Source organism: Magnolia sinica, chromosome 13 (genome assembly GCF_029962835.1).
Source record: "Magnolia sinica isolate HGM2019 chromosome 13, MsV1, whole genome shotgun sequence".
Lineage (NCBI taxonomy): Eukaryota > Viridiplantae > Streptophyta > Magnoliopsida > Magnoliales > Magnoliaceae > Magnolia > Magnolia sinica.
Genome location: NC_080585.1, coordinates 48289314 through 48317072, shown reverse-complemented (window position 1 = coordinate 48317072; position 27759 = coordinate 48289314). Strand labels below are relative to the sequence as shown.

The 27759-nt window shown below is 41.5% G+C and overlaps 1 protein-coding gene across 2 annotated transcripts in view; it reads right to left on the bottom strand.

The window, feature by feature from the left end:
• Positions 1–27759, bottom strand: part of LOC131223738 (ethanolamine-phosphate cytidylyltransferase) — a 99862-nt gene that overhangs the window by 2974 nt on the left and 69129 nt on the right. For both annotated transcript variants that reach the window (XM_058219234.1, XM_058219235.1), the window contains exons 7-8: positions 20383–20448; positions 19934–20056 (exon numbers count right to left, since the gene is read on the bottom strand). In XM_058219234.1, the coding sequence (XP_058075217.1) occupies positions 19934–20056; positions 20383–20448 (189 nt within the window). The remainder of the gene's footprint in view (positions 1–19933; positions 20057–20382; positions 20449–27759) is intronic.

Sequence of the window (27759 nt, the reverse complement as noted above, 5' to 3'; positions counted from 1 at the left end):
AATTTAAGTAATTATCATTGGAGTACCTTCCGTTGTATTTCTTAAAGTTGGAGTCAAACTGTGTGAGCAAAGGGGTCTACGGCTGGGGTGGGCCCACCATGATGTTTATGTGAGATCCACCCCAACAACAAGGTGTGTCAGCCCGTGATAGGCCCAGGGCCCAAAAATCAGCCCCATCCGTGATTCCAGTGGGCCACACGGAAACAGTCCTGAATCACAGATGGACCTGGTGTTTGGGCCCCAGGCCTAAATTTTGGTGTGGCATCTAATGTTTGGAGTGAATTTCATATAATCATTTTAGTGGGCCCTATTAAAAAAATTAAGGGTGTATGTCTAATGTTTCCTTTGGTGTGGCCCACCTGAATCACATGTCGGCCTAATGTTTTTGGCCCTGGGCCAACATGGGATTACACATACAATGGTTGGAGTGGATCTTACATATACGTTAAGGTGGACCTACCAATAACCAAGGGTGGTCGTCTCATAGAATTCCCTCTAAAACTTTGTTTTTTTTTTTTTTTTTTTCCAGGGTCGACTGTGATGTATATGTGAAATCCACTCCAACCATTAGATGTGTGATCCAATGTTATGCCCAGGGCAAAAAAAATCAGGTTAACTTGTGATTTAGGTGGGTACACCAAAGGAAATAGTTGCCACGTGATGATTTTATGAAATCTACTCCAACCACTAAATGCCACAAAAATTTAAGCCCAGGGCCCAAACATTAGGCCCATCCATGATTCAGGTGAGCCACACAAAGCTAAATAGTTTGTAGGGTGAGAGTTTCTTTGTACACTATTTCCAATCATACGATCCACTTGAATCACGGATAGGGCTGATTTTTGGTCTATGGGCCCTAGTTTTTATTATCTTATTTGCTTAGATGATCTAGATGTAGATAATGAGTGGGTCGTAGTGAGGGAGGACCCAGTCTTTGCTAGCGAAAAGTTGACATGGGCCAAAGTTGAAGATGTTGCATTAGATTAACACATAATTTTTCATTTTTCTAAAAAATAAAAATAAAAGAACATGTGGTCACATATGCAATTATGCAATTGCATATGCACATATGTATATGTGGTCGCACACAATCGCACATGTAATGGAGGGGCATTTTCACACCGGGCTCGATTGGGGTCGCTTGTGGGATACAAGGGCACACTCAGGGTGGGTGCGGCCCACGGAGGAGGTCTCGTGTTCGAGACTCCTCATCGGGGGTGATTAATGCGCATTTCACACCAGGCTTGAGTGGGGTAGCCTGTGGGATGCGGGGACACACTTGGGGTGAGCGGCCCATGTGATTTGGGGCTCACGAAGGGGGTTCGGCCGAGGTCTTAACCCATGCGATGTGGGGCCTGGGCTATGAGATAAAGGGATTAATTCGCCATACTCTAACAGTTCGAGCTTTTAGAGCAAGTGGTTAATTGTCCTGCATCAACATGCGATTTAACAACATTGGCACCAATAAGGTAGATGACAAGGAAAAACGACAGGGAAACAAAGACAATGCCCTTACCTCAAATAGGAGTTTACCATATGCTAGTTTCACACACCCTAAACTAGAATTAGGAATAAATGAAGAAAAAGAGCCAAATGTACCTATCATATGATTGATAGCCCTTAAATTAATGACCCAAGGGTTTGACGCAGAAGTAGCTTGAAGGGCAGTGGATGTATTATCTATCTAAACCAAGGAAGTGGATGAGGAGGCCTTTATTTTGAGTGGCATATCTTATCAAAGCATCATCCTTAGATTTTGAGAGATGAACAATATCACCAGCTGATGGGACCATAGGTGAAGTTAAAAGGAACCACGTCCCCAGCAGTAATCCGAGAATCTCTACAATTTGAAGCTACAAAAGTAGCAACTTAGCTCAGAGATTTACCATGAAGAACCCAACAATAATCCACAATGTGTCCCTGTCTACCACAGTGGGTACACGATCGATCTATGCAACGACCATAGCCGCCATCAAATCCCCCTCTTCCTGACTCTATACCAAGACCAACCGTTGCATTGTCAAAGTTTCGGAAAACTCGTCACTAGAGCAACTTTTTCAACTATAGTCGATCCCATAACAGAATGATGCTTCTCATCACGCAACAATAGTGCTTAGCGCTATTAAGTAATAGTAAAGAGGGTGAACCAAGAATCTAGATTCGAACTGGTTTGAACTCTATATTAAGGCTTGCAAATGACTCAAAAATTCTTTTATCAATGCTCTTTTTATATGCCTTTGCATCTATGGAACACATGAACTGAAGATCATATAGAATGAGGATAATTCCTTCGACAAACCACGTATCTTGGCATAATAGTTAAACATTGATCACTCTCCGTCTTAAGTTTCCAATCTCCTAATAAATATTATGAATCTGGGCCATATTATTCTGATCTACATATAATTCATAGTAGTGTGCTAGATCTCACGAGCAATAGATAACAAAAAAAAAAAAAAAAAAAGACCTTTGATAACTGCTAGTTCCATCAAATTTAGAGGCCAAGACATGACAAGCAAGTTATTTGATTTTCAGTCTCCATATGAAGGATTAGACAGTTGAGGTTATGTGATACTGGCATCTATATACCCCAACTTTTGTTTTCCTCCAATAAATATCTCAATGACTTTCAACCATTGAAGGTAATTAGTTGACTTAGTTTATGTGTAGTAATCTGTAAACCAAGATTTTTGGAATGAACACAATCCACCGTTCCATCTTAGAGTTAACAAGATCAACTGTCTCAAAAGTTGACAACAAGGACATATATAACATTAAGAAATAGTGAGAGAACCAAGGATAAGGAAGAGCCTTACTGCTAGACAAATAAATAAGAAAAGAAGCCCAAATGACAATAGGTAGCAACTCTTACTACTACAAATCTTATGTTGAAAAATGACTTTAAAAAGATGCGAAACCAAAATGTCCATCAATACCTCCAACCAGTGTTCGCAATACCGATAATATCGGCCAATATTATCGGTATAGCAGTCCAACGATACGAAACCCATCTAGAGAGACTTGGAAAAAAAAAAAAACGGCGGGAATGCTTGGTATCGTCCAGATATTGATAAATATCAGTAGATATCGCATGACATTGCTAAATATTGTGTGATATCAATGATATTCTAACTTTTGTCAGTATTTTTCTGTTGATCACGCTGTAGCTACCTACCCATTCACGAGGCTACTGTAGCCACATACCAATTTCGGCGATAAAAGGGCCGGCATATCGGGAGATTTGACACAGCGTAAAGATTCAAAAAAATCGGAAAAAAGGGAGAAGAAAAGCTTTCAAAGGGTGGATTTGGTACCTGAGGAGTTGGCTGTGATCGGAAGCTCCATTTGGTGGGCCATTCAAATCAGATCGTCGCAGGTGAGTGAATCTCATCTCGAACTAACCCAATCGAGGAAAATATCCCCCAAAAATTAGAAAATTTCTGAGATTTGGGGGTTTGGGTTCCGAGATTTGGGAGCTTGGGCATTTAGGGTTTCGAAATCCCAAACCCTTTGGACTTCCCAAAATCGGCATCTGATTTTAATTTAAGGACGAACGCTGGATGCTAAGTGGGGTCCATGTTGATGTTTGTGAGAAATCCACTCTGTCCATCCGTTTTCTGAGATAATTTTAGGACATGCGACTGAAAACAAGGTGACTCCAAAACTCAAGTGGGCCGCGCTAGAGGAAACAATGAGGTTTCAGTCACCACCGCTGAAACATTTTTATGGCCTAGATTTTTGCATCGTGCTCAGTGTCCGATGTTTTCACTTCATCCTAGTGGGAATGACCTTATAAATAGGTTAGATGGCATATAAACATCAAGGTGTAGCCCACGAAGGTCTCAACAATAGAAATCTCTTTCCCCAATTTCCCTCTCGTATGGCCCACTTAATTAGTGGATACACATTATTTTCTGGCGCATGTCCTAAAATGATATCAGAAAACGAAGTGGATTACTCGGAAACATCAAGGTGGACCCCACCTACCATCCCAGCGCATCGTGTACGCCTTTTTGAACGGAAGCGGATTAGCTGGAGTACACCGTACACTCTTATCGTAGGACGCAGATTAGCTATTGAAAGTGAAGTCACCAAGTTCCGCGGGCCCCACCATGATTCATGTTTTGTATCCATACCGTCCATTCATTTGGAAAGAACATATTAAGGCATGAGCCAAAGAATGAGTTAGATCTAAAGCTTGAGTGGACCCCACCATAGAAAACAGTGGGGAGAATGATATCTACCATTAAAAACTTCTAAGGGCCACAAATGTTTTCGATCAAGTCGATATTTGTGTTTTCCCTTCTTTCATGTGTGCATTAACACATGAACAGGTTGGATCTCAAATAAACATCATGGTGGACCTTAGGAAGTTTTCAACGGTGGGCGTTACTCTCCCAGCCGTTTTCTGTGGTGGGGTCCACTCGACCTTTAGAATTGACTCATTCTTTGGCTCATGCCTTGATATGATCTCTCCAAATGGATGTACGGTATGGATACAAAACATACATCATGGTAGGGTTCATAGAACTTGGTGACGTCACTTCAGTAGTAGTCTCGCTCCTCAACTTGTCAGTAGCTAATCCGCGTCCCTTATTGTACTGATCAAACTCTGTTGGGCCCATCTTGAATGTATGTGGCTTATCCACGCCGGCCATCTTTTTTTCCAGCTCATTTGAGGGGTAGAGCCCAAAATTGAAGCATATCCAAAGCTTTAGTGGACCATACCACAGGAAAGAGTGGGAATAATGATTTCCACCGCTGAAACATTCTTAGGGCCCACAGTGATGTCTATTTGTCATCCAACCTGTTCATAAGATCACAAAGACATGGATGAAGGGAAAAAACAAATATTAGCTTATTCCAAAACTTCTGTGCCTCCTAAAGAAATTTTCAACGGTAGACAATTAATATTGCTTCTTGTGGTGTGGTCCACTTGAACTTTGGATGTGCTTCATTTTTCATCTAAAGATCTAAAATTATCTAGTAAACTAGATGGGTGGAGTGGATAAAATACATAAATCGTGATGGTCCCACAAAGTTAACTCAGTACTAAGTTACTTAATACGCAATCCGCTTCCGTTTAGCGCACAACACAGACATGCGTTAACGTTACCTAGTTTTGTGGGTCCCATCATGAGGTATGAGTTACATCCAAACCGTCTGTCCACTTGATGAGCTCATGGTAAGGCTTGAGCTGAAAAATAAGGCATATCCAAAAATCAACTAGACCACACTATAAAAAGCATTGGGGGATTGAATGTCTACCATTGAAACCCTTTTGGCAGAACGGATTGACTACTGGTCGGTGCTCCGTGGGCCCCACCATGATGTATGTGTTTCATCCATGCCGTCCATCTATTTTTCTAGATCATTTTATGCTATGAGCCCAAAAATGAAATATATCCCGATCTCAAGTGGACCACATTACAGGAAACAGTGTTGATTGAACGTCAACCATTAAAAGCTTTTTAGGGGCCATAAAAGTTTTGGATTAAGCTGATCTTTGTTTTATCCCCTCATCTAGGTCTATATGACCTAATCAACAGATTGGATGTCAAATATACAATAGGAGGATTTTAATGGTGGATATCCAATCACTATTGTTTTCCTGTGGTGTGGGCCACCTGAGATTTATATCCCTCTCATTTTTGGGATCAAGCCCTAAAATGATCTATAAAAATGGATGAACAACATGGATAAAAGACATACTTCATAGTGAGGCCCGTAGAGCACTGACCACTAGCCACCGGGCTAGTGGAAGGGGGAGTACCCAATCCGTTTCCTTGATTTTGGGGTGTGTGGAACCCACGGATATATGCATCACATCCACTCCGTCCATCCTGTGCACCTCTGTTCTCATTGGTTCCAAAAAATCAGGACGACCCGAAGCTTACGTGGGCCACAACATGTAAATTATGCCTTAACTTCTTAAATTGCATGGTGTGATAGTGGCCAACCATGAGTTATAAAAATGCCTAATTTCTGAGTGAACCGTTCATTGTGGTGTGACACATCTTTTGAATGGTTTGGATGGCATATAAAAAACATGGTCCCACATAAGACCTGGAAGTTCTTAATGGTGTGTATCCCAATCCCAACTTCTCACTATGGTGTGACCTACTTGCTTTATGGATTGGGCTGATTTTTGTAGTACAGGGTGAACCTAAAGGTACACACCTTATAGACAGTTTGGATGTGGACCCTATTATTGAATAGGCCTATTATACCAACGTTGTAAATGGCCTTCATCTTACCTTACCAAAAGAGAATTGAAATTCTTTCCTATTCTACCAATGGCCTCGATCATACCACGCAAAATATCAAGTCTTGGTGACATAAACATTTACCATTGAAGCTTTCCTATGGCCCACCATAATTTAGGATTCACCATTCAATCTTTTCATAAGGCCGAAAGCGAAAACATAAATATTAACTTTGATCCAATTTTAGTGTGTTATTATATATTGCATGTGTTTTTTACTTGAGTTGCTTACTGACTATTGGATTGTGCTCTATGGCCCCCCATGATGTATGTGTTTTATCCATGCCATCCATCTATTTTTGACGCCATCCAAAACTTTTGTGGGCCTAGGAAGTTTCTAATGGTGGAAATCCCTACTATGTGGTCCACTTGAGATTTGGATAATTCTCATTTTTTGGACCATTCCTTAAAATAATATGGCAAAATGGATGGGCAGCATGAATATACAACACATGCACCAAGGTGGGCCCTAACAAGTTTTAATATAATATTCTTTTACAGATAAAATATGTTGGGAGGAAGATGAGGGAGAACTTATCTAGGGTGGCGGTACGGCCGACCCACTCCCGATAATCGATTTGGGAGTATTTGTAATTTATGTGGCCATGTATCAAGGAGTGGTGGGGTAACTCGCTTGAAGGAATATTTAGTGGGAGGGCATCACAATGTTGTGGATTGCCCTAAGTGCACACAGGATGTGCGAGAAGAGATGAGGGCCATATTGAAAAAAAATGTGAAGACAAAAGATGAATGGCATGCATGGGAGAGGGAGATTAGGGAGGAGTTGGGGCAACCACCATATGTAAGTGAGGAGGATGTAGTGGATTTCGATGACGATGATGATCCCGAATATATACTTGCAGTTCGAGAGTGCATACGGGATCAGAAGGAGAGGAATCGGGAGAGGAGATGGGACACGAGTAGGCCTAGATTTGAGGGGTCTATCCATGAGCATGGTGGGGGGAGTGTGGCAGGGGATAATGGAACAAGAGGGAGTGTTAGGGGTGGGGGAGGAGAGGGTAGTAGGTGGGCAGGATTATGGGGCACGGGGAGTAGTAGTAGGCCGGTACCAGATCTACCTTCAGATCCGAGGATCTTCAAAGAGGCAAGAGGGATACAAAAGAAAATAAAGGACATGTTTAGTGGAGGGGATGTGAGGAAGAAAGTTGGAAAGTTTATAACTAAGTTTTTTATATACGATCAAATCCCCGTGAATGCTGCAGCAAGCCCACACTTCAAAAATATAATAAGTGAAGTGCAGCATGGGGGTGAGGGTGTGCAACCGTCCACGCCCTTTGAGATCATGGGGAAGTATTTGGATGATGAAGGCATGTGTCGATTTGTATAAGCAGTCATGGGAGATGCACGGTTGCATCGTCATGTGTGACGGGTGGACCGGACCGGCGAAGATGTCGATCATAAATTTTATGGTCTATTGTAAGGGACGGGCGATGTTTCTAAAGTTTGTAGATGCGAGTAATAAGATTAAAGATTCTAACTACATTTACAAACTAATGCACAATGTTATGCAAGATGTTGGGAGGAGAAACATTGTGTAGTTTGTTATGGATAATGGGAGTTAGTATACGAGCAGAGTTAGCTCGGTAGCTCGCTCGACTCGACTCGAAAAAGCTTGACTCGACTCGGATCGAAGCCGAGTTCGAACCGAGTTGAGCTGATTTTTGGAGCTCGAAACGAGTTTGAGCCGAGTTCGATCTTGCCTCAGCTCGACTCAACTCGAATACTACTCGACTCGCTACAGGGTATATATACCCTCCAAAAAAAAAAACCCTACCCCACCCATTTTCAAAAAACATCTCGCCCAGCGCCTGCACGAACTCTAGACCCTAACCCTCTCTTCCTCCCTCTCTCTCAGTCCGGCAAAGCTGACCTTCCTCCCTCTCTCTCTCTCTCTCTCTCTCTCTACTCTCTCCCTCACCTTATGAAAGGAATTGGAGTACATTCTCCCTCATCCACACAAATAAACGTAATAGACTAGGGTATGAGAGGCTTCAAAAGCTAGTGCATTGTCACTACAATATGAAATTACGAGAGAGGCTGCTCTGCGCGGAAGAAGAAAAGCACAGGAAGACCCACTGGACCCAGTTTACCAGTGGGTTAGGTCAGATGACTTGGATACCTCGGATGGGCGACTAGAGCCACATGTTGGGGCGGAAGCAGAGACATGGGATTGATGTTTTTTTTTTTTTTTTGTGACAAATAACAGAGAACGATTTCATTAAAGATAAAAGAGGGGGAAGAGGCACGCTGAGATAGCGACCCCCTTACCCACCCAAAGGAGACAGGTTACAATGCTCTTAAGTTGACTATAAAACAGGCCCATTCTGTACTAAACTGATAAACTCTTTAGACAATGTAATCCACTGGCTTAGAAATATCCTTAAAACATCTCTCGTTTCTTTCTTCCTAGACCACTCACCAAACTGCCAACAGCGCCATTCTCCAAACCATGGATCGGTTTTTGCCTAGGGAAACGCCATGCCAGGCTGAAATCAAGCGATCCGTAGAATTTGGGAAGGCCCAATGAACGTGGAAAGAGGATAAAATTTCTGACCATACCCTGTGGAAGAATGTGCAATGAATAAACAAATGATCTACCATTTCTTCGTGGGACATGTAGCATAGGCAAATGTTGGTAATGATCATTCCTCTTTTTCTTAGGTTGTCAACTGCTAGAACTTTCCTTTTGCCCACCAGCTATCCGAACACCACGATCTTTGGCGAAACTTCGTATTTCCAGATTTTATCTAACATGGTCACTGCTTTGGAGGCGTCTTTCCTGGTAAGACAAAGATATAAGGATTTCACTAAGAAGCTCCCTTTTTTATCTGGGGTCTAGACGAGAGAATCTACACAGGACTGGTCTAGTTCGATGTTGCTAATGCGATCGAGTAAAGCAATCAGCTCTTCCGATTCCCAGTCGTAGAGATTCCTACGGTAGAGAGGATTTCACACTGTTGAGTTCCCGAGAGTAGAGTAACATTCAGCAATTGAGACAACCTTATTAGGAGCTAGGCGATATATATGAGCAAATTCGTCTTTTAAGGCTAAGGATCCCTCCCAGATATCTTCCCAAAAACAGACCTTATCGCCTAAGCCAATCTTATGACGGATACGACTACGAACATTTTCCTGAGTGGAGAGCACATCAATCCATAGAGTAGAGGCTCTACGTTAAGAGGATTCCTTAGTCCACCATCTGCCAGTTGATCGACCATTTTTGCATTTGATCAGAGAATTCCATAATGATAGATCTTCTGACCCAAGTCTCCAAAGCCACTTACCGAGCACGGCTCTGCTCATCAGTTTGAGGTCTCTGATACCTGTACCCCCTTCTTGAATGTGCTGGCATACCTCCTTCCATTTGACCAGATGGAACTTCTTTTCCTCCTTCCCATGCCAAAGAAAATCTCTTCTTAATCTTTCCAAAGTCGTCAGAATCGAAGTTGGGCATTTAAAAAGAGACATGAAATATACAGGGAGATTAGAGAGTGCTGATTTGATAAGGGTTAAGCGACCCCCCAAAGATAGGTATCTACATTTCCATCTGGCTAAGTACGCTTCAAAACGATCTATGACTTTACCCTAGAGAGCCTTCGGTGGCTTACCCACGCATAAAGGCAGCCCCACAAACGTGGTTGGTAGACTACTCATGGAGCAGTAAAAAGAGGCAGCAAAATTACCTACTTCTTCCTCACCCATGTTGACGCTGAACATCTTCGATTTCTTCATATTTAGTTTTAGGCCCGAAACCACTTCAAAACACCAGACAGTAGTACAAAGGTTGCTGACATTTACCAGGTCTGCATCACAGAAGAGGGTATCATCTGTGAATTGTATATGAAAAATGGGGGATTCCATTCCTTTGATCTTGAAGCCACTGATGATCTCGTCCATCTGCCCTTTACTGAGCATTCTGGAGAGTGCATCTCCCACAATAAGAAATAGGAAAGGGGAAAGTGAGTTACCCTGCCGAAGCCCCCTGGAGCTTTTGAAGAATCCTTCAGGGGAGGCATTGATTAATATTGAGAAGAAGGCTGAACCGACGCACTCACTCATCCAGGATTGCCATTTGGCCCCAAATCCCATCCTCTACATCATATATATCATAAAGTTCCAATCAACATGATCGTGCGCTTTCTCTAAATCAAGCTTGCATAATAAACCTTTGGATCCTAATTTGTGGCTGGAGTCCAGACATTCAAAGGCGATCAGAGCACTATCGATAATTTGTCTCCCTGGAATAAACGCACACTAATTTTGGGAGATGATCTTATTCAAGACTCCTTTGAGCCGGAAAGCTAACACTTTCGCCAGTCTTGTAAGGACCACCAATGAGGCTGATCGGCCTGAAATCTTATAGGGATTCTGCGCCCGGGGTTTTTGGAATGAGCAGAATAAACGACGCTCCAAGAAAGATTGGAAGAAGGAGATTGGGAAACCATCAGGGCTAGGAGCCTTATCTCCACTCAGATCATGGACTGCTGCTTTAACTTCTTTAGGCGAGAAATGGGTTTCGAGAGCTGTTCCTTCAAAATGAGAGATTTTGTCGATGTGGAGGAGATCTAGTTTGGGTCTCTGCCAACCTTCGTCCTGAAAGAGATTATTGAAGTAGGAAATCGCCTCTTCTATGATGATGTGTTTGTCCTTTGTGCGGGCCCCATTAACTACCAGACTGTTGATCCGATTTACTCTAGCTCGAGCGCTAGCAATAAAATGGAAATATTTTGTATTTTTTGTCTCTTACCATTTGCTTCGAGATTTTTACTTCCAAAATATTTCGTCTTCCAAAACTCGGGCTGAGTAGTCTTGGACAAGTTGGATTCTTCTTACACACACCTCACTGCCCATTGGAGTGACTTTAGCAAGCAAATCGATAGATTTCAGCTCGGCCAGAATGTCTTCCGTTTGGAGCTCCCTTTTACGAAAATCGCCTTTCTTCCGAGCAATGATTTTCTCCTTCGGGAGCTGAAGTTTTTTGCAAAGTTTGTCCCCACATATCCTTCAACTTTGAAGCTCGTCCACCACTCTTTGAGAAGCTGGTGAAAACCCTCGATCTTCAGCCTGGAGATATCAAATCTAAATGGCTTTGGCCCCCAATTGTCGTCATCAATCGAGAGGATGATATGACTGTGGTCGGACGTGATTTTTTGGCATGGTATATTGTAGAAGAGAAGGAAATGCTTCAAGCCACTCACCCGAAACTAGGAATCTGTCCAGCCTAGCACGAATCAGATTAGAACGATCATTTGACAAGGTGAATTTCAAACCCAACAGAGGGAGATCCACCATTTCCTGGTCGTCTATCCAGCGAGAGAAAGATCTCATCTCTGAATTGACTCTACCACCCTTTGATTTGTCTTCAGCGTATCGCATATGTTGAAGTCCCCTCCGATGCACCACGGTCCGCTGAATCTCTGTCTGACTGTATTTAGTTCTTCCTAGACGTCTTTTCTTCTATCTGAAAGGTTAGGCCCATAAACAGAGGTAATAAGGCAACTGAAGTTAGAGCTTACCTCTTTGAGGACGACCGATATAAAGAAAGAACCAGACCAATTCGACACCATAGTCCATAAGGATGATTTCCACGCTATCAAAATACCACCCGCACTAATACCCACTTCGCGTCTTCTTCTTTCCACAAAGACCCCATGAGATAGTTATTGAAATTTTGGATCTTAGTTTCTTGCAAGCATATAATGTCTGCCTTGCTTCTGCCACTGGTATCTTTGATGACGCTTTTCTTCTTTTTGGACCCCACCCCTCTAACATTCCACGACAAGATTCTCATTGGGAAACTGATTTACCTCGCCGACTCCCTCTAGCACTGCCTGATATGATATTGGATAGAGAAATATGATATTGGATAGAGAAATAGAGCCGATTTGAAGGCTTTGCAGTTCCCTATTACTTCTAGACTTACGAGAAAATTCCCTAGGTGATTTGCAACCGTTGATTGGTCGACCACGTGCTTCGATACACTGAAATAGAGCGCTGAAGTCTTCTGGATGATCATCGAACGACAGTCTAATGGATCGCCCTACGTGTCCCATAGCATCTTTAATCTATCTCTTCTTCTGAATAGAATATATTATTTTTGCTCTATGATCTGAACTGACATTTGAGGGGCAATATCTCTTTCCCCATTTCAGTTGAGCAATTTACCACCCTGATTTGAAGGGGTTCCGCTTCGATGAAGTCTTCTGGACGATACACAAGGGATTGATGTTGACTCACATGTGGAGCAGCAGAGGTCCCCTAATGAGGCATTCGACCCATTGACGAGGAGTCTAGAGGGCAGCCCGCGACAGTCACTATCACGCAGGACATGTGGCGGGGAGACATTGTCTAACACCGAGATTTGAGTCAAAGAGTGATGCGGGCAGTGTTCAAATTATCTCTGATATTATCGAAATATCTCCAATATTATCTTTATCTCCGGCTTAGTGATACCGATAACACCGGTAGCAATACCAATAACGCTGGTAGTATCAAAAATTCCCAAGTATTAGCAATATATCGTTTAATATCGCCAATGTATCAATATCACTAACGTAATCGGCAGTATTTTCAACTATGTCAATTCTTAGTGTCTGTTGTATGCCAATGCATCAATATCGCCAATGTATCGCCAATATTTTCAAATGTGTAAATTCTAGGTAATGCTTGTATCATAAGGGTATCGACAATATTTCAATAGCAAATTTTATTTCAATTTTTTTCATGGGCACATGGTTGGATGTAGTGTTCAATTTGTCATTGATAATATTGATAATATTTTAATATTATTGAGACCACAATCTTTCGTTTCCTTTCCAATTGTTGATGATTTCTTGGTAAAATGTCATGTGTTGTTGATATTTTGTAATATCAATGGATGTTTAGATGGAAGGTTGGATGGTTAAATAGGCCAGATGAGATGGTTGGACTGATTTCTTACAACAACACATGCTTTTAAGGCCCCATTAAATAAAAGCTTGTTATGTATGCATTCTTTTTGTAAATTTTTTATTTCTAAATATGTAAATGTCCATTTTAACATCTCCTGAAGTTTTGCCAAAAACTCCATTGTTTTTCCCATGTTTCCCCACATTTCCGATTATCAACGATATTATCGGCAATATCGATATTGTTTCCATATCCCTGGCCATCGAAACTTGTAATGATACTGATACTTCAAACACTAGATGCGGGGAATAGGTCCGGTGATGGTGATGGTAGCGATAAGGGTGACAATGACTCTGATGACAGTAATGATGATGATGATGATGGTGGTGGTGGTGGCGGCACGGGTGGGAGTTAAGATCAGATACCTCTTAGCCCTTTCATTGGGGAGGAAAATTTCGATCATGCCACGCAGGACCCTGACCATGGTTCTTGTTAATGAAAAAATCTGGACCGCCCTCTTCAGACCTTCGAGCACTTGCACAGGAGAAGAACAAAGGAGACCTTCGCTAGAGCAGAGGAGCCTCCGATGCCAAAGTCAGGCTAGGAATCTGGGTTTGGTCGTGTTGAAGGGTTTAGGGCGAGAGATTTTGCGTACCTTATCAATGTGGATAGATCCTTTATTTATAATGTGTAGGACAGGGTAGTCCGCAATCTCAGGCATGACCTTAGTCGTTGGGTGAGATGTGCGCGAGTGGTGAATATGGGCAGTCACCCTGAAATTATGTGGTGGACGGTTACGTGGAGGTGATGGATGTCGACGGTTACCTTGGAGTTACACATACCCGAAGTAAATTGGCACTGCTCTGATCGGAGTGTCGTAGGTCAGCACGGAGTATCATAGGTTGGCACGGTTTGGACCTCTTATTTCGTTTGAGGTGAACCCATATATGAGTGATCCGAGGAGGCTATCAGGACTCATGAAGAAGTTAAAGGCTACAGAAATTGGACATCACAAAGATCCGAACCGAACCGTCGTTTATTTGTGTCGGAGCCGAGCTGAACCAATCGATTAACCGGATGAAGCTGACCTGAACTGAGTCGAGCTGCATTGAGCCGAGCTGAACCCATCGGTTAACTGGTTAGGGATTGCCCTGAGGAGCTCGGAAGTTCTGTATTGGTCGTCTGGGCTATTGGTTTTTCTAAGCTGAGGGTTGGACCTATCTTCTTGTCAATTCCATCTATTCTCGATGAGCTCTTCCTCAACTTCAAGTAGCCGATCAATCCCTTGGGCATGTCCTGGTAGGGGACTTCAGGACAATTCTTGTGGAGTACATAAGTGGAAGCTCCAGAACATGCGCAGTTGAAGACTACGCTTAGAGATGAGAAGTCTGGCTTCACTGGATGAGGTGGTGCAGGAGTGTATGCTCGTCAGCCCGAGTCGACCCTGACGATGGTCGGACTATGTTTCCCCATAACGGTTCTCGTCTAGGAGAACCACGACCCCGTCTTATTTACAATAAGACGCACACATCAAAAGCTACTGAAGAAAAAGTAGACTCAGAAATTTTGAGGAGCTGCTGGCAAAATGCATGAGGGACACAAGCGTTTGTGACAGGAGAGGTGGCTTTAGATTTGGATCACGGACGAGGGAGGGGAGCTTGAGTTACAGGCCACAACATGAATCTGGATCACAAACACAGGAGTAGCTCGAGTTCTGTGCCACAATATGGGCATGGATATGGACTTGGTGGATATGCGGCGAGTGACTCTGGTAGTTACGGCACATCATTTTTCAGCTATGGTCAGGAGTTCACTTCTGCATATGGGCAGGGATATGAGCAGTAGTATGGATATAACCAACAATATGGATACCAAGGAGCTTTATATGTGCCATTCCCAGATCCATATCAGTCACAGACTTTGACGATTATGCAATACCCACGGATGGGCGTATTGATTCAGTTCGGAGAGGATGAGTACCATCATTATGTCAGTCAGTATCTTAACTGGTACCACTCTACCATGACCTAGGCACAATATTGTCGATTTATGGAGCAACAATACTATTCGTAGCCTCATCGAGACGGAGATGGTGGTTACGAGCCACCTCGTAACTCTGTGGGTCTAGGCCACAACCAGTCCCCATTATTGATATGTATGTTTCTCAATTTTTACTTCTTTTGCTTTTCAATGAATTGGTTGTATTTTCACATGTCTTTGGTACATTTATAAATGTCATGCATTCAATTTAAATGTATTTGCATTAGTTCAGTTAAACATCGCATAACTAAGGACCCTATACAAAGGAAATTTATTATATGCACCTTTTTTGAGATGTTATGATTTAAAAGTGTGTATTAAGGGCTTTTTTTTTTTTTTTTTAACAATCCCTGAAGTTTCATTAAAAAATTCAACCATTTTCCCAATGTTTCCCAAAAAGTGCGATAAATTATGCGATACAAACGATATATCCCGTGCAATAACCGATATGTATCTATATCCCAATGGTGCGATACATAGCGCGATACAGATATTTCGAACACTGGCTCCAACCATTCAACAAAAAAGAAGCAAATCCCTATAATAATAATAATAAAAATCTTTAAAAAGGGAATAGAATAAGAATTTCCGGCAACATCTTCATCCGAACAACAGAAAAATCAGCAAAGACTTCAACCACATGTCAAAGAGGCTTCAAATCCAGCAACACATGATTCAAAAACCTTAGAAAAAAATATAGCCGCAAGCCACCCCCATCTCACAAATCACAACGAGTCAATGAGGAAAAGGTCTCAAGACTCTCAAAACAGAAAAAAGAACGAAGACGAAGAAAGAAAGGTGAGGGGAAAAGAAGAAACGAGGAAGAGAATGAAACCATCCAAGATTAGGAAGGAAAGGAAACACCACTTATTGAGAAAGATTAGAAGAGGAAGGAGAGAGAGAGAGAGAGAGAGAGAGAGAGAGAGAGAGAGGATTAGGAAGGGAATGAAGGGAACCACCGAAGATTAGGAAGGGAAACACCACTTGTTGAGAAAGATCAGAAAAATAACACTCATAGAGTTAAAAGACGGAGAAGAAGAAGAAGGAAAGAGCAAAGGAGAAGGAAAGAATGAAGGAAAAAAGAAGAAGAAAGAACCCAAGGAGCACTTAGTTCTATTACCTGTTAGATGAGAGAGAGAGAGAGAGAGAGAGAGAGAGAGAGAGAGAGAGAGAGAGAGGACGCTCATAGGGCCGGGATGTCCAGCCCTACCTGATTTATAACAATAGGAGAATGGTACAATTACATATATGCCCTTATTAGGAGGAAAATACTAAAGAAAGACAGCAAATAAGGAAAGGATAAAAATAAATATAAAAAGGAAAAAAAAAGCTAAGAATAAGGCCCATGACAGGCAAGGCCCAGGTGTATGTACCCGTGGACCTAGTCATAGGCCAACACGCACATACACCTACAAGGCGTATATGCTATAACGTGATATACAGGGACATATCGTTACCAAATTACCAATATAGCCCATTTCAGCTGATATGAGCTGATATACCTATCAATTTTTGGAGGGGATCATTTCATCCCATGTATCAAGTATTGGTACCGACCAATATGAACATGGCATGCTTGCATTGGTAATGCAGGACATGAAATTAAACATGACATGTAAGATTTCAAGCTTTAGATCATACTAATTTTAAACAATCACAAAATTCCACGTCCCACATATGATCAAGCATTCAATAAGGGGAATCTACAAGGATCCAAGCTTACATACGTTAGGGCTGAATCGATTAAAAATTATAAACCAAACAATGCTCAAAGGATTGTAGATTCATCCACTCTTGCAAAGGATAATTCCCCAATCCAAGAGATTCATCATGTTCCACTTCGGGAAAGCCTAGGGTTTGCAAATGTGAGATAGAACTTGGAATTTAGGATTATCTAGGGTTAGGGTTAGGGATTTAAGGCGAGAGAGGAGAGGATTAGAGGAGAGAGAAGAACCTAAAAACAGTCTGCACGTGTGGACAGTGATCTGTCCTAGACGCACGTGCGTGGGTTCCTGCCCGCACGTGTGTGGGGCCCACGAAACCGGGATTGGCCACCTAGGGTGTGGTTGGCCAGGGATGGCCCACTCACACACCAAATTTCACGTCGATCAGATGTCCGGTTTGTGCACGGCACTTCGCCGAAGTTTCAGCCCTCCTGGAGGGCCTGAATCTGCAAACCTACTGTAGAGAAATGATTGGTTTCAAAAGGGGGTGGATTTGAAGATTGGATGGTTGTGGGAGATGATGGATATGGAGGGTAAGAGGTGGGGGCAATTTGGGATGACTGTGACTTCGCACCACGGTAGTTAGCCCTTCGAAGAAGGGAGGGTTTCGCACCCAATTAGATTTCCTTAACTTAGAGAATTAGAGAAGCAGGAAAATGCAGAATTTTATTCACAATCTTCAATGAGAAAAAACCTACATGGGGTTGCCTATATATAAGAAAACCCTAAACCTCAAAAGCTGCACCATGTGCGCACACTATTACTTAGAAACAAAGTAACAAAAATAACAACTAATTAATGCAATCAAAACCATTCATGATGTTCCTAATAATGATAATAACCAAAACTCAAAAGTCCTAGATCATTGAGGGTAGTGGGCCACGATCATGAGATCCAATAGTGGGATCCACATGATGATCGGGTCCACTCCAATGAACCATAGCACAACCCTCTAACTAAGAGGTCCTCCATAGATGTCGTCATCGATCCAGATCGATGGTGGGGCCTTCCTCCTCCTTGCGTACGTGCGTAGGGTGGGGGGAGTGCGTGGCGCGTGATGTCCCCATCAATTGGCTGATATGATATGGAAATTTGGAAAGATGGGAACACTCATCTTAGTGTCATTGTGATTCATATTAGAAAAGATCGATTAATCACAACTGTTACTGACCTGTGATTGCATTTTTTGAAGGGATTTTACCAAATAATGTCTTGAGGAATCAAAATTTCAAGGCAGTGCTTTATAAGAGAAGAATAACCAAAACCTCATTGTTTATTTTTTATTTTTTATTTTCTTTAAAAAGTGAAGTTGAGAATTTTGGGGCCCACGTGGCATGTGCATGACATCCAACCCATCCAACATATGAATCCCAACATGTTAATCACATGAAACAAACAGATAGGATACACATGAATTTGGATTGGATGCTTTTGAGTGGTAGATATTGTTTTAGGTTTGGGATGTTTATCAATCAATTCTAGGGGGCCCCCTAGGGCATTTCGGGTGATATAAGGTGCTGCTAGAAGTGGAGTAAGCAAGGAAGCGAAAGCCCCTATCATACAAGCGATCAACCCGTCGATCCTAACCCTTGGAAGCAAACAAAATGGAGTTGGGGCATCAGCAGGAGTAGAAGAATCTGATCTAGCACATCAGCTGGGGGGAATGAAAGAATTCGGTTATCAATTCCTTGGATGCATCTGTTGGACAGGTCAGGTGTCATGCACATCTCACGTGGGCCTCACAAATCTTGACTTCACTTTTTAAAGAAAAGATAAAGAGGGCAGTTTGGTAATTGTGTCCATAGAAAAGCATCACCTCAGAATTTCCATTTGTCTAGACATTATTTGGTAAATCCAAATCTAAAAACTTTGGTATAAAATTTCAAAAATGGTTCCAGATCCAAATTTGACATTACAACTTACAGGAACTTGGGAGGGTTTTGGTAAGAAATCATAGGGAAGATTCATTTTGAAATTTCAACTCGTCGCTAAGATGCTAACACATCATTAAAATCAATGGAAGATATGCAAATAAATAAATAAAATATCAAGCTTTCGGGTGCTCGATATGTAGGCATAGACAGTTGTCACAAAAAAGCGTGTTAACACAAAAAAAATCTTTTTCCAAATTGCCAATTTAACCCTTCCTTTTCTGATTTTTCTTTGTGTGTGTGTGTGTGTGTGTGTACGCACGCGCACGGGCTGGAAAATGGTACCATAAGGTCGAGCTCTATTGGGCCCACCATGATCTATGCTGGACATCCACACTATGCATTTGGTGGGTCCCCTCTAGGTTATGGGATATCCGAAAAATCAATCGTACCTGGAACTCAAGTGGGTTACACCATCTGAAACTGTGTGAACTCATGCCTAAAACATCTAAAAGCACTTGGTGGGGTCAACCTGAGTTTTGGATACAACTGAAACTTGGTGTGACCCCTAATCCAAGTGGGACACATAATGGATGGGTTGGATGTCTGAACCACATCTTAGTGGGCCCTATAAGCGATCATGAACATTTCAATGGGTGGGGATCCACTCTAAACTGTTGTCTATGGTGTGGCTCATGGATCGGCCTATTTTTACGTCCATGGCCCATCATGAAAGGGTGCATCTGATTGACAGGGTGGATGTCCAACATAGATCACGGTGGGGTCCACACAGCTCCACCTCATGGGAAGCTCCCATGAGGTCGACCTCATAGTGTCCATATATTGAATATTGTAATTCTGTATAGTTTTTTTTTTTTTTCTTTAAACCATTACAATCTGTCATTATGTATGAATTTATCGTCTTCTTGGGCATATGTTGCATTAGCCATATTTGTCACTCTCACTGATGCCCAGCAGGCCAGCACCCATGCATAGTTTTCCTAAGCAAGATGAGTAGTCTCAAATAGACAAAACTCACAAAACTAAAACCAATCTCATGCATCAAAAGTTAACTATCAACGAAATGAAAACAAAAGCAGAGATAGAGAGTAATGGAAATGAACCTGATATGCCTCATGATTCGATACAATCCTTTTGATGATTGTGCTAGTTGTGATGTCCAAAGGACTTTCTAGTTGTTGATAGATACCCATATCAATTGGAACTGCATATGGGTTGCCCTTTGCCTGAAACACACCACTCTAGTAAGCCATTAATGACAAAAGCTTGGCATCTTTCGGGAGCAATATCTACTTCCTATTTACAGCATAAATCAGAATTACATATCACATCAATTTTTTTGAAAGGTTACAATTTTATTAAGGTCGAAGTCCCCATTTATTTTTAAAGGTTACGATTTTATTAAGGTTGATGGGGCCCCACTAAATTAAAAAAAAAAGAAGAAAAAAAGAAAAAGGAAAAAAAAAAAAAAAAAGAAGACCAAGAGAGCAAAGAAAAGGAACACCAGCAACTGATGTAGCAGATCAACTACAACTACAATAATCTGATTTACCTTCTGAAAATCATTATTCTCTGCAACTGTTCCATGGACAACCAGGGAGATGTTAAAGGTTGTAATCTGCAATAAACAGAATTACCATTGGTCAATGAGATGCCAATACTTTTGCTCGGCTGCAGAATCTAAAAAGACAATGATGAAGAATAAGAAAACCAGAACCATCAAAATTGCAGACAAGTTGAATCATCCAAGACAAGTGTATAAGAAACTTGTAATCCATTAATTAAGTACTTGTAGCCATTGTTCAAAGTATCCCTGATATTATCGAAATATCCCTGATATTTATCTGAATCTCCAGCTCGGTGATATCGATAACACTGGTAGCGATACCGATAACACTAGTAGTCTCAGAAATTCCAGGTATCAGTGATGTATCATCAATATTTTCAATGGTGTAAATTCCAGGTGTCCCTTGTATCGCTAATGTATCGATATCACCAATATTTTTTTACGGTGTAAATTCCAGGTGTTGCTTGTATCGCTAGTGCATCGATAATATTTCAATAATATCGCCAATGTATCGGTATCATAAAAAATCTGTTTATTAAAAAAAATCTATTTCAAAATTTTTATGGACACATGGTTGTATACAGTGTTCAAATTGTCGATGATAATATCAATCATATCGCGATATTATCATTATTGCAACATGGGTGATATCGAGACCAAAATCTTTCGTTTTCTTTCCAGTTGTTGACGATTTCTTGGCGAAATATCGTGTGTTGTCGATATTCTGAAATATCGACGAATGTTTGGATGAAAGGCTGGATGGTTGGATGGATAGATGGGATGGTTGGATTGGTTTCTTACGACGACACGGGCTTTTAGCCCCCCATTAAATGAAAACTTATTATGCATGCATTCTTTTTGTAATATTTTAATTCCTAAATGTGCATATATGTGTATTTTAGCATCTCCTGGAGTTTCACTGAAAGATTCCACCATTTTCCCCATGTTTCCCCAATCTTTCCACCCATTTCCGGTTATTGGTGATAATATCAGTGACGTCAATATTGTTTCCGTATCCCTGGCTAGAGAAACTTGTACCGATATTGATACTTCAAACGCTGATTGCAGCAACCTCCTCAGACTGGAAAACTGCCTGATATCTACGCAATATAGCCAGCTATTCAGGGTCAGTTTTTCTCAAGATTGCTTGGTACAGGCTAAGCAATAAATCCAACAACAACAATAAAAGATAGGAATCCCAAAAACAGATCAGGCGAACTCTATCTAATTCTTAATATATAAAAATTCCAAGTATTTAACTATTCCCAAAACGGGAGAAAAGTAGGATGTATAAGAATTTCTTTAGTGTTTTATGTTGATGAGAATATTTACAAAAGAAAACAGCTTCATCAAACTATGTTATCTCTTTAAACCATAATATGTCAGAATAGCTATAGACTATACAATCTGCAGATGCATGATAAATTTAAGAAACAAATATATACAACATACAGACATAAAAGCCAGAAACCAAAGGACGGCGACTAATTTATCAAAGGGCCAACATCCACTTGGCAATTTAACTTGAAAAAAAAAAAAAAAAAAACCCCGTGGAAACACTAGTCTCTCTCTCTCTCTCTCTCTCTCTCTCTCTATTTTTTTTTTTTTTAATTTTTATCGGTGAGAAAATTTTATTAGAAATAAGGTGGCAAATCAAAGCATATTTGGTCTTATATAGGATCGCCAGGGGTCATCATTTTTTTTGAAACCTAACACTACCAAGGATTGAGCCCTAGACCACTCACACACTACATTGTCTCCACCAGCTCACTGAAAGGGTCATCACTTTTCAGTTGGCTTGTGGAAAGAAATATGGTGCTTACTATTAATCATTTGAGGAACAAGCACATGATCATCCTAACATCTGCATTCAGGATGCAGATTTATGGATCATCTACTTTCATGCTGTGGTGTTCTTTGACCTCCTTAGATCATCTGGTTGATGCCTCACTCAATCAGCCTCTTTCTTTTGGCCAGGCATGTTGGCTGCTGGAGTCCGCAAGGAAATATTTTATGAAGGTTATTTCTTGCAGGGTTATTGTCTGTATGACAGGGCACAACCATAGATGCTTTCATATGTATCGAGTGCCTAGCTGGGATGTCTGGGAGAAGCAAAATGAATGCAGTGACTGGGGATAGGTCTTTAAAGGCTTTTCTTAATAGTCCTAGGACGGCAGGACCCTAGCTGAGGTGTTTATTCTTCTTGGAATTTGAATTCCTTGTACTGAGTGTGATGATTCCTCATCATTGTCCCTTTCTTTTGTTTCCTTGTTTTTCTCATCAATAAATTTCGTTACTCTCGAAAAACACATTTTATTAGAAGCAAAAGCCCCGATTACCAAAAAGTAACGCCCTTGCGCAACACACACCAACTGCAAAGAACAAAGATGAGGGATCAACACCCCGGAAATTACAAGAAGCACAACAAAAAGAATAACAAATTACAAAAGAAATGACACAAACAAACGGCTTGAGGATTATTGACCAAACAGCCACATCCAATTTGGCCTTCCTGAACATCTCATTAGAGGTGCGGCTACAATTGCAAAAGCATCTATTATTGTGCTCAGCCCACATTGACCACACAAACACTTGCATCCTTTGTCTTAGAGACATGAAATCGGTTAACTAACTCTTCATTCACTGCAAGATGGCCTTGAAGGTATGAGGATATTTCCTTGAGTTCTTTGGTAGGCCAAGGGTGAAGCCTGCCTCAGTTAGACCTTATTTATGTTTGGAACTGGGTGCAGACCAACAAGAAGATAAACTCACACTATTACCTTTGTTTTTTGGCCAGTATAAGGTCTTTGTGCCCAAGCGATGGAAGAAACTATTGGTCCTCTCGCCCCATAACACCCAATGGCCGGCCAAAAAATCTAACCTCCAAAGCATCCTTCCATCCACGGAGCACAACGTAATCCAAATCATACCGAAGATCGACAGAAACCTGGACCACATCTCCCTAGCGAGTGGGCAATGAATGAAAAGATGGTCAACGGACCCATTTTGCATACACAAGATACAAATGTTGGTGATCACCATCTTCCTCTTCAGAAGGTTGTCAATAGTGAGATCCTTATTCTGTCCCACCAACCAAGCGAATGTGGCAACCTTGGGAGGAGCCCCACTACTGCCAAGCGAACGAGGTGCGAAATTTTACCTATAGAGAACTGGGGAGCAACTTGTAAAAAGATCTAAATGAAAACTAGCCAAACTTTTCTTTATTCCATACCATCACGTCCTTTTCTCCTGATGAAAGGCAAATGCCTTGAAGGAAATTCAGCAAGTCATGAACTTGCTAGCTTCCCCATCCAATTAATTCCTCCTTCATAGATGAGACAACAACCTCATTCCTTACGATTGAGTAGCACCGAGTGATTGGAATGTTCATGTCCAAGATAGTTTGGCTAACCTTGGAAAATCTTCTGAAATGTTCTCTCACCCACCCAGCTATCATCCCAATAACAAATCCTCGATCCATCTCCTAGAGAGAATCCAACACCATCCTTGAATCCGGTACCCAATCTAACAATCAATTTCCATTTAGCTGAAGTTCGATAAAGAGAGGATTCCTTGGTCCACCACCACCCCTCCACTCATACTTGTGCACAATCAACTCTCTCCATAAACTGCTCTCTTCTATCCCATATCTTCATAGCCATTTTTCGAGCAACACTATGTTCATGATTTCTAGCTTCTTTATCCTTGCAACTCCTTCCCTAGTCAGTTTGCACACCTCATCCCACTTGAGTAAATAGAATGTGTGCTTCTCTTTAGCTCCCTACCACAAGAAGCCATGCCTTAGCCTTTCCAGCCTATCCAACACCTCCTTTGGGCACTTACACAACAAAATGAAATATAGTGGTAAGTACGATAGAGATGGCTTAATTAGCGTTAGCCTACCCCCAAGTGAAAGGTGCTGACTTTTCCATCTCCACAACTTTCTTTCCACTCTTTCTATCGCCTTATCCCACAAATGCTTTGCCGGTTTGCCAATACCTATAGGAAGACCAAGGCAAGTGAACCAAAGATCTCCACCACCTTTTCAACCTCCTTGTTAGAAGTACCAACGCCCAGCATTTCGCTTTTGGAGACGTTCACTTTCAAACCTGAATACAACTTCAAAACACTGAATTATTTTCCTCAAATTATTAACTTTGGCTTCCTCTGCATTGCAAAAGATGAGAGTATCATTGGAGTATTGGAGATGAGAAACCCGGAGCCCCTTTCATCCACCACAAATCCATCTATGAGACCCACCACTGCACCCCTATCCAACATCTCCATGTTGCAGTGTTTGTTGAGTGAAAGGAACATGGTCTTTGTGGGGTTTAAGGAACGATTGCACTTTCACCCATAGATTGAAATCCTATGAAGTGTTTCCGCTATGGCTAAGGGTAAAGCTATTTTTATGCTATGGAGCTAAACCTATGTAACATCCTAACAAGAAGATAGAGTTTTCATAAAATTTTCCCTTTTATGACCTACTACACCTTACTAGGGATGTCAACGGGCCGGGCTGGCCTGTCGGGCTTATGGGTCGCGCCCCACAACGGGTTAGGCTTGGACTGCAATATCAGGCCCACGGGCCGAGCTTGGGCCTAAATCTAAAGCCCATTTTTAAACAGCTAGGCTCGGGCCAAGTATAATAGCCTATTAGCCTGGCTTGCCCATTAGGGTTCGAAAATTCTAAAATTTGAAAAACTCCCCCCATTGGCAAATCTCTCTCGTCAAATATTCTCCTTAAAAATCCATCCCAATTCAAATCTTCTCCTAAAAAACCCATCTCTCTCTCTCTCTCTCTCTCTCTCTCTCTCCACTACAATGGAAAGGGCTTGGGCTCGGGCCTAGTGTAAACATGTCGGGCCAGAATTTTTTGGCTGGCCATGGGCTTGGGCCAGGTTCAGGCCTATGTAGACAAAGGTTGGCCCAGCTCGAACCTCGCCCATTGACAACCCTACACCTTGCCCATTCCACACAAAGAAAAAGGAGCAAAATCGATTAAAGCATCGCCCAACAACACTAAAATCGAAGAAATTCCCCAAATGGCTCTGGCAAGAAGTTGCAATGCTCAAAACGGTGATTGATGGACTTAAAATCCTAGAAGCGTAATACACAAAATAATCATGTCTTTTCCAAAGATTGTCAATAGTAAGCAGTAATGTTTTAAATAGCGAGTAGCATGTAGCATGGGTTCACCCCTCTAAAGCATGAGATGTACACTACATGCTACTTATAGATTTTTACTCAAGGTTGCACTTGGTGGCACCAATTTCACGATACTTTGCACCAAATTAGATTGATTAATAGTGAAATTTCATGATATTTGGTGCAACCAAACTCAACCTTAAGGAATAGGAAAAGGCAATGATTAAGTATAAAGGAAAAGAGAGAGCAACAAAACTGTTTTAATAGTATTACTTATATTATTTTACTAAAAGTATAGAAAAGATTAACTAGTTTTTATTTGAAAATATAAAAAATATAACAAATCATTAAAACATTTATTGATTTTAATGTTATAATGAAAAATAACTTGTAACGTGAGCTACGTTGCATTTAACATACTCTATGTAGCGTGTAGTGTATGCAAATTATCATGTAGCGTGGGCTACACATGACTTAAGCTATTTTCATGAGCTACATAGAGTTAAGCTATTCTATGTAGCATAAGCTATTTAAAACACTAGTAAGCACCTTGCTCTTTACTGTCAAATCATGGGCTTCACAAGGGAAAGAATTACAAATCAACACAGAAAGAGCTGACTCAAAATGTTCTTGACCTGTCCAATGTCCACTTCCAACCACCCCTGTCGAGAATTGGAGAAGCCCAAGGCTGCAAAAGATCCAACAATCTCACCAATCCCCCCAATTCCTCATCAATCCAATTCATGACGTTGAGGGGAGTGGGAAGCCTAAACCACTTGCTCACATAGAATTGAAAAACATTGGGTTATGCACACTTCCCTCTTGGAAGCAATATGGGCCAGTCTAGGGAGACGAAGCAAAGAGGCCTCTTAGAATTGAATGTGAGTTCCATTTCCCATCGAAGAAAACAATTTCCTTTTTGAATAGATCAACAATTCAAAAGGTTTGCCCTAGAAGCACCCAAAGCCATACACACGGAGGCAATATTAGTAAACCAACCTCCCTCATCCACCCCAAATTAGCAAGCTATCACTTGTTCCTCTCTTAAATGCCAAGTTAGCTAGAAGACTACTACGTTTCTCATAGCGGTTTCGATTACAGAATTCGACAACTTGAGCTAAGTGGTATTTTCTCAGTCAAGTCTCTCTAACAAGACCCCAGAACAAGGGACGCACTACATCAGATTGGGCTCTAGTTGTTCGGGCAAGTGGGGTTCTGTTGAAAGTTAAGCATTTTGTTGGACGGCCTATTTGGACAAATCCTCACACTGGATCATATCAAGACCAAAGGAATAGGGTTGTCTAACAAGTGTACGATGTGCCTCTCAGTAGAACAAATTGCTCCCCATCTTCTCCTTCGCATCTCCCTAGTTCAACAAGTGAAACAAATAGAACCGTTTTCCAAGGTAGGAACGTCTAGAATGCAGGAAACATAAGGAGAAAATTCGAAAGAACAGTTGGGTGGAGGAAGTAATTTAGAGCAATGATCGGGATCCTCTCAACCCTTCCAGAAGCCAAATGGAAGGAGATGCTCTTGTGGTAAATAACTAACCAAAATAGTCAAAATATGTGCCTCTCCTCCCAGGGTTAAAATTTAATTTGACATGTGTTCTTTTGGCAACCTGGGTATGGCAGGCATCTAAGGACTATTTAGGAACAATTAAGGTGTTACAGTCCTAGAATTCACTAGATCAGTGGGAGGTCAAATTTCTTTAAACTTGCGACAGTTCACCATGGGATTAAGATTGCAGCTAGTCACAACCTCAGCTCTTCTACAATTGCGGGAGACTCGAGCAATGTGTTCAAGTGGATGAACGGTGGATGTTACCCTTGGAAACTAGCAAATATATCGAGGAAGCCATAAACATTTGTGGGTAGATGTATCCTTCTCCTGCGTGCACAAATCAGCTAACTCCAGGGCGAATATTCTTGCAAAGGAGAGCATCTTCCTGATGGAATTACACACAGCGGAATCCCAATAATGATTGCAATAAAGGCATCCTTGCCATTTGTAGTTGTTGTAATTTTGTTTTGCCTGTGACAATTGTACCTCTTCTGGTTGTATATATTTTTCCTTTTCTATTTGAGAATAGTTTACCAATCATAAAAGAAGATATCACCCATTTTTCCAGAAGCCATCTTCTTCCATCACAAATCCTCCACAACTACCCAAAAAAGCCAAGTTCATTGGTTTTAAATCTCCAAAAGCATGGCC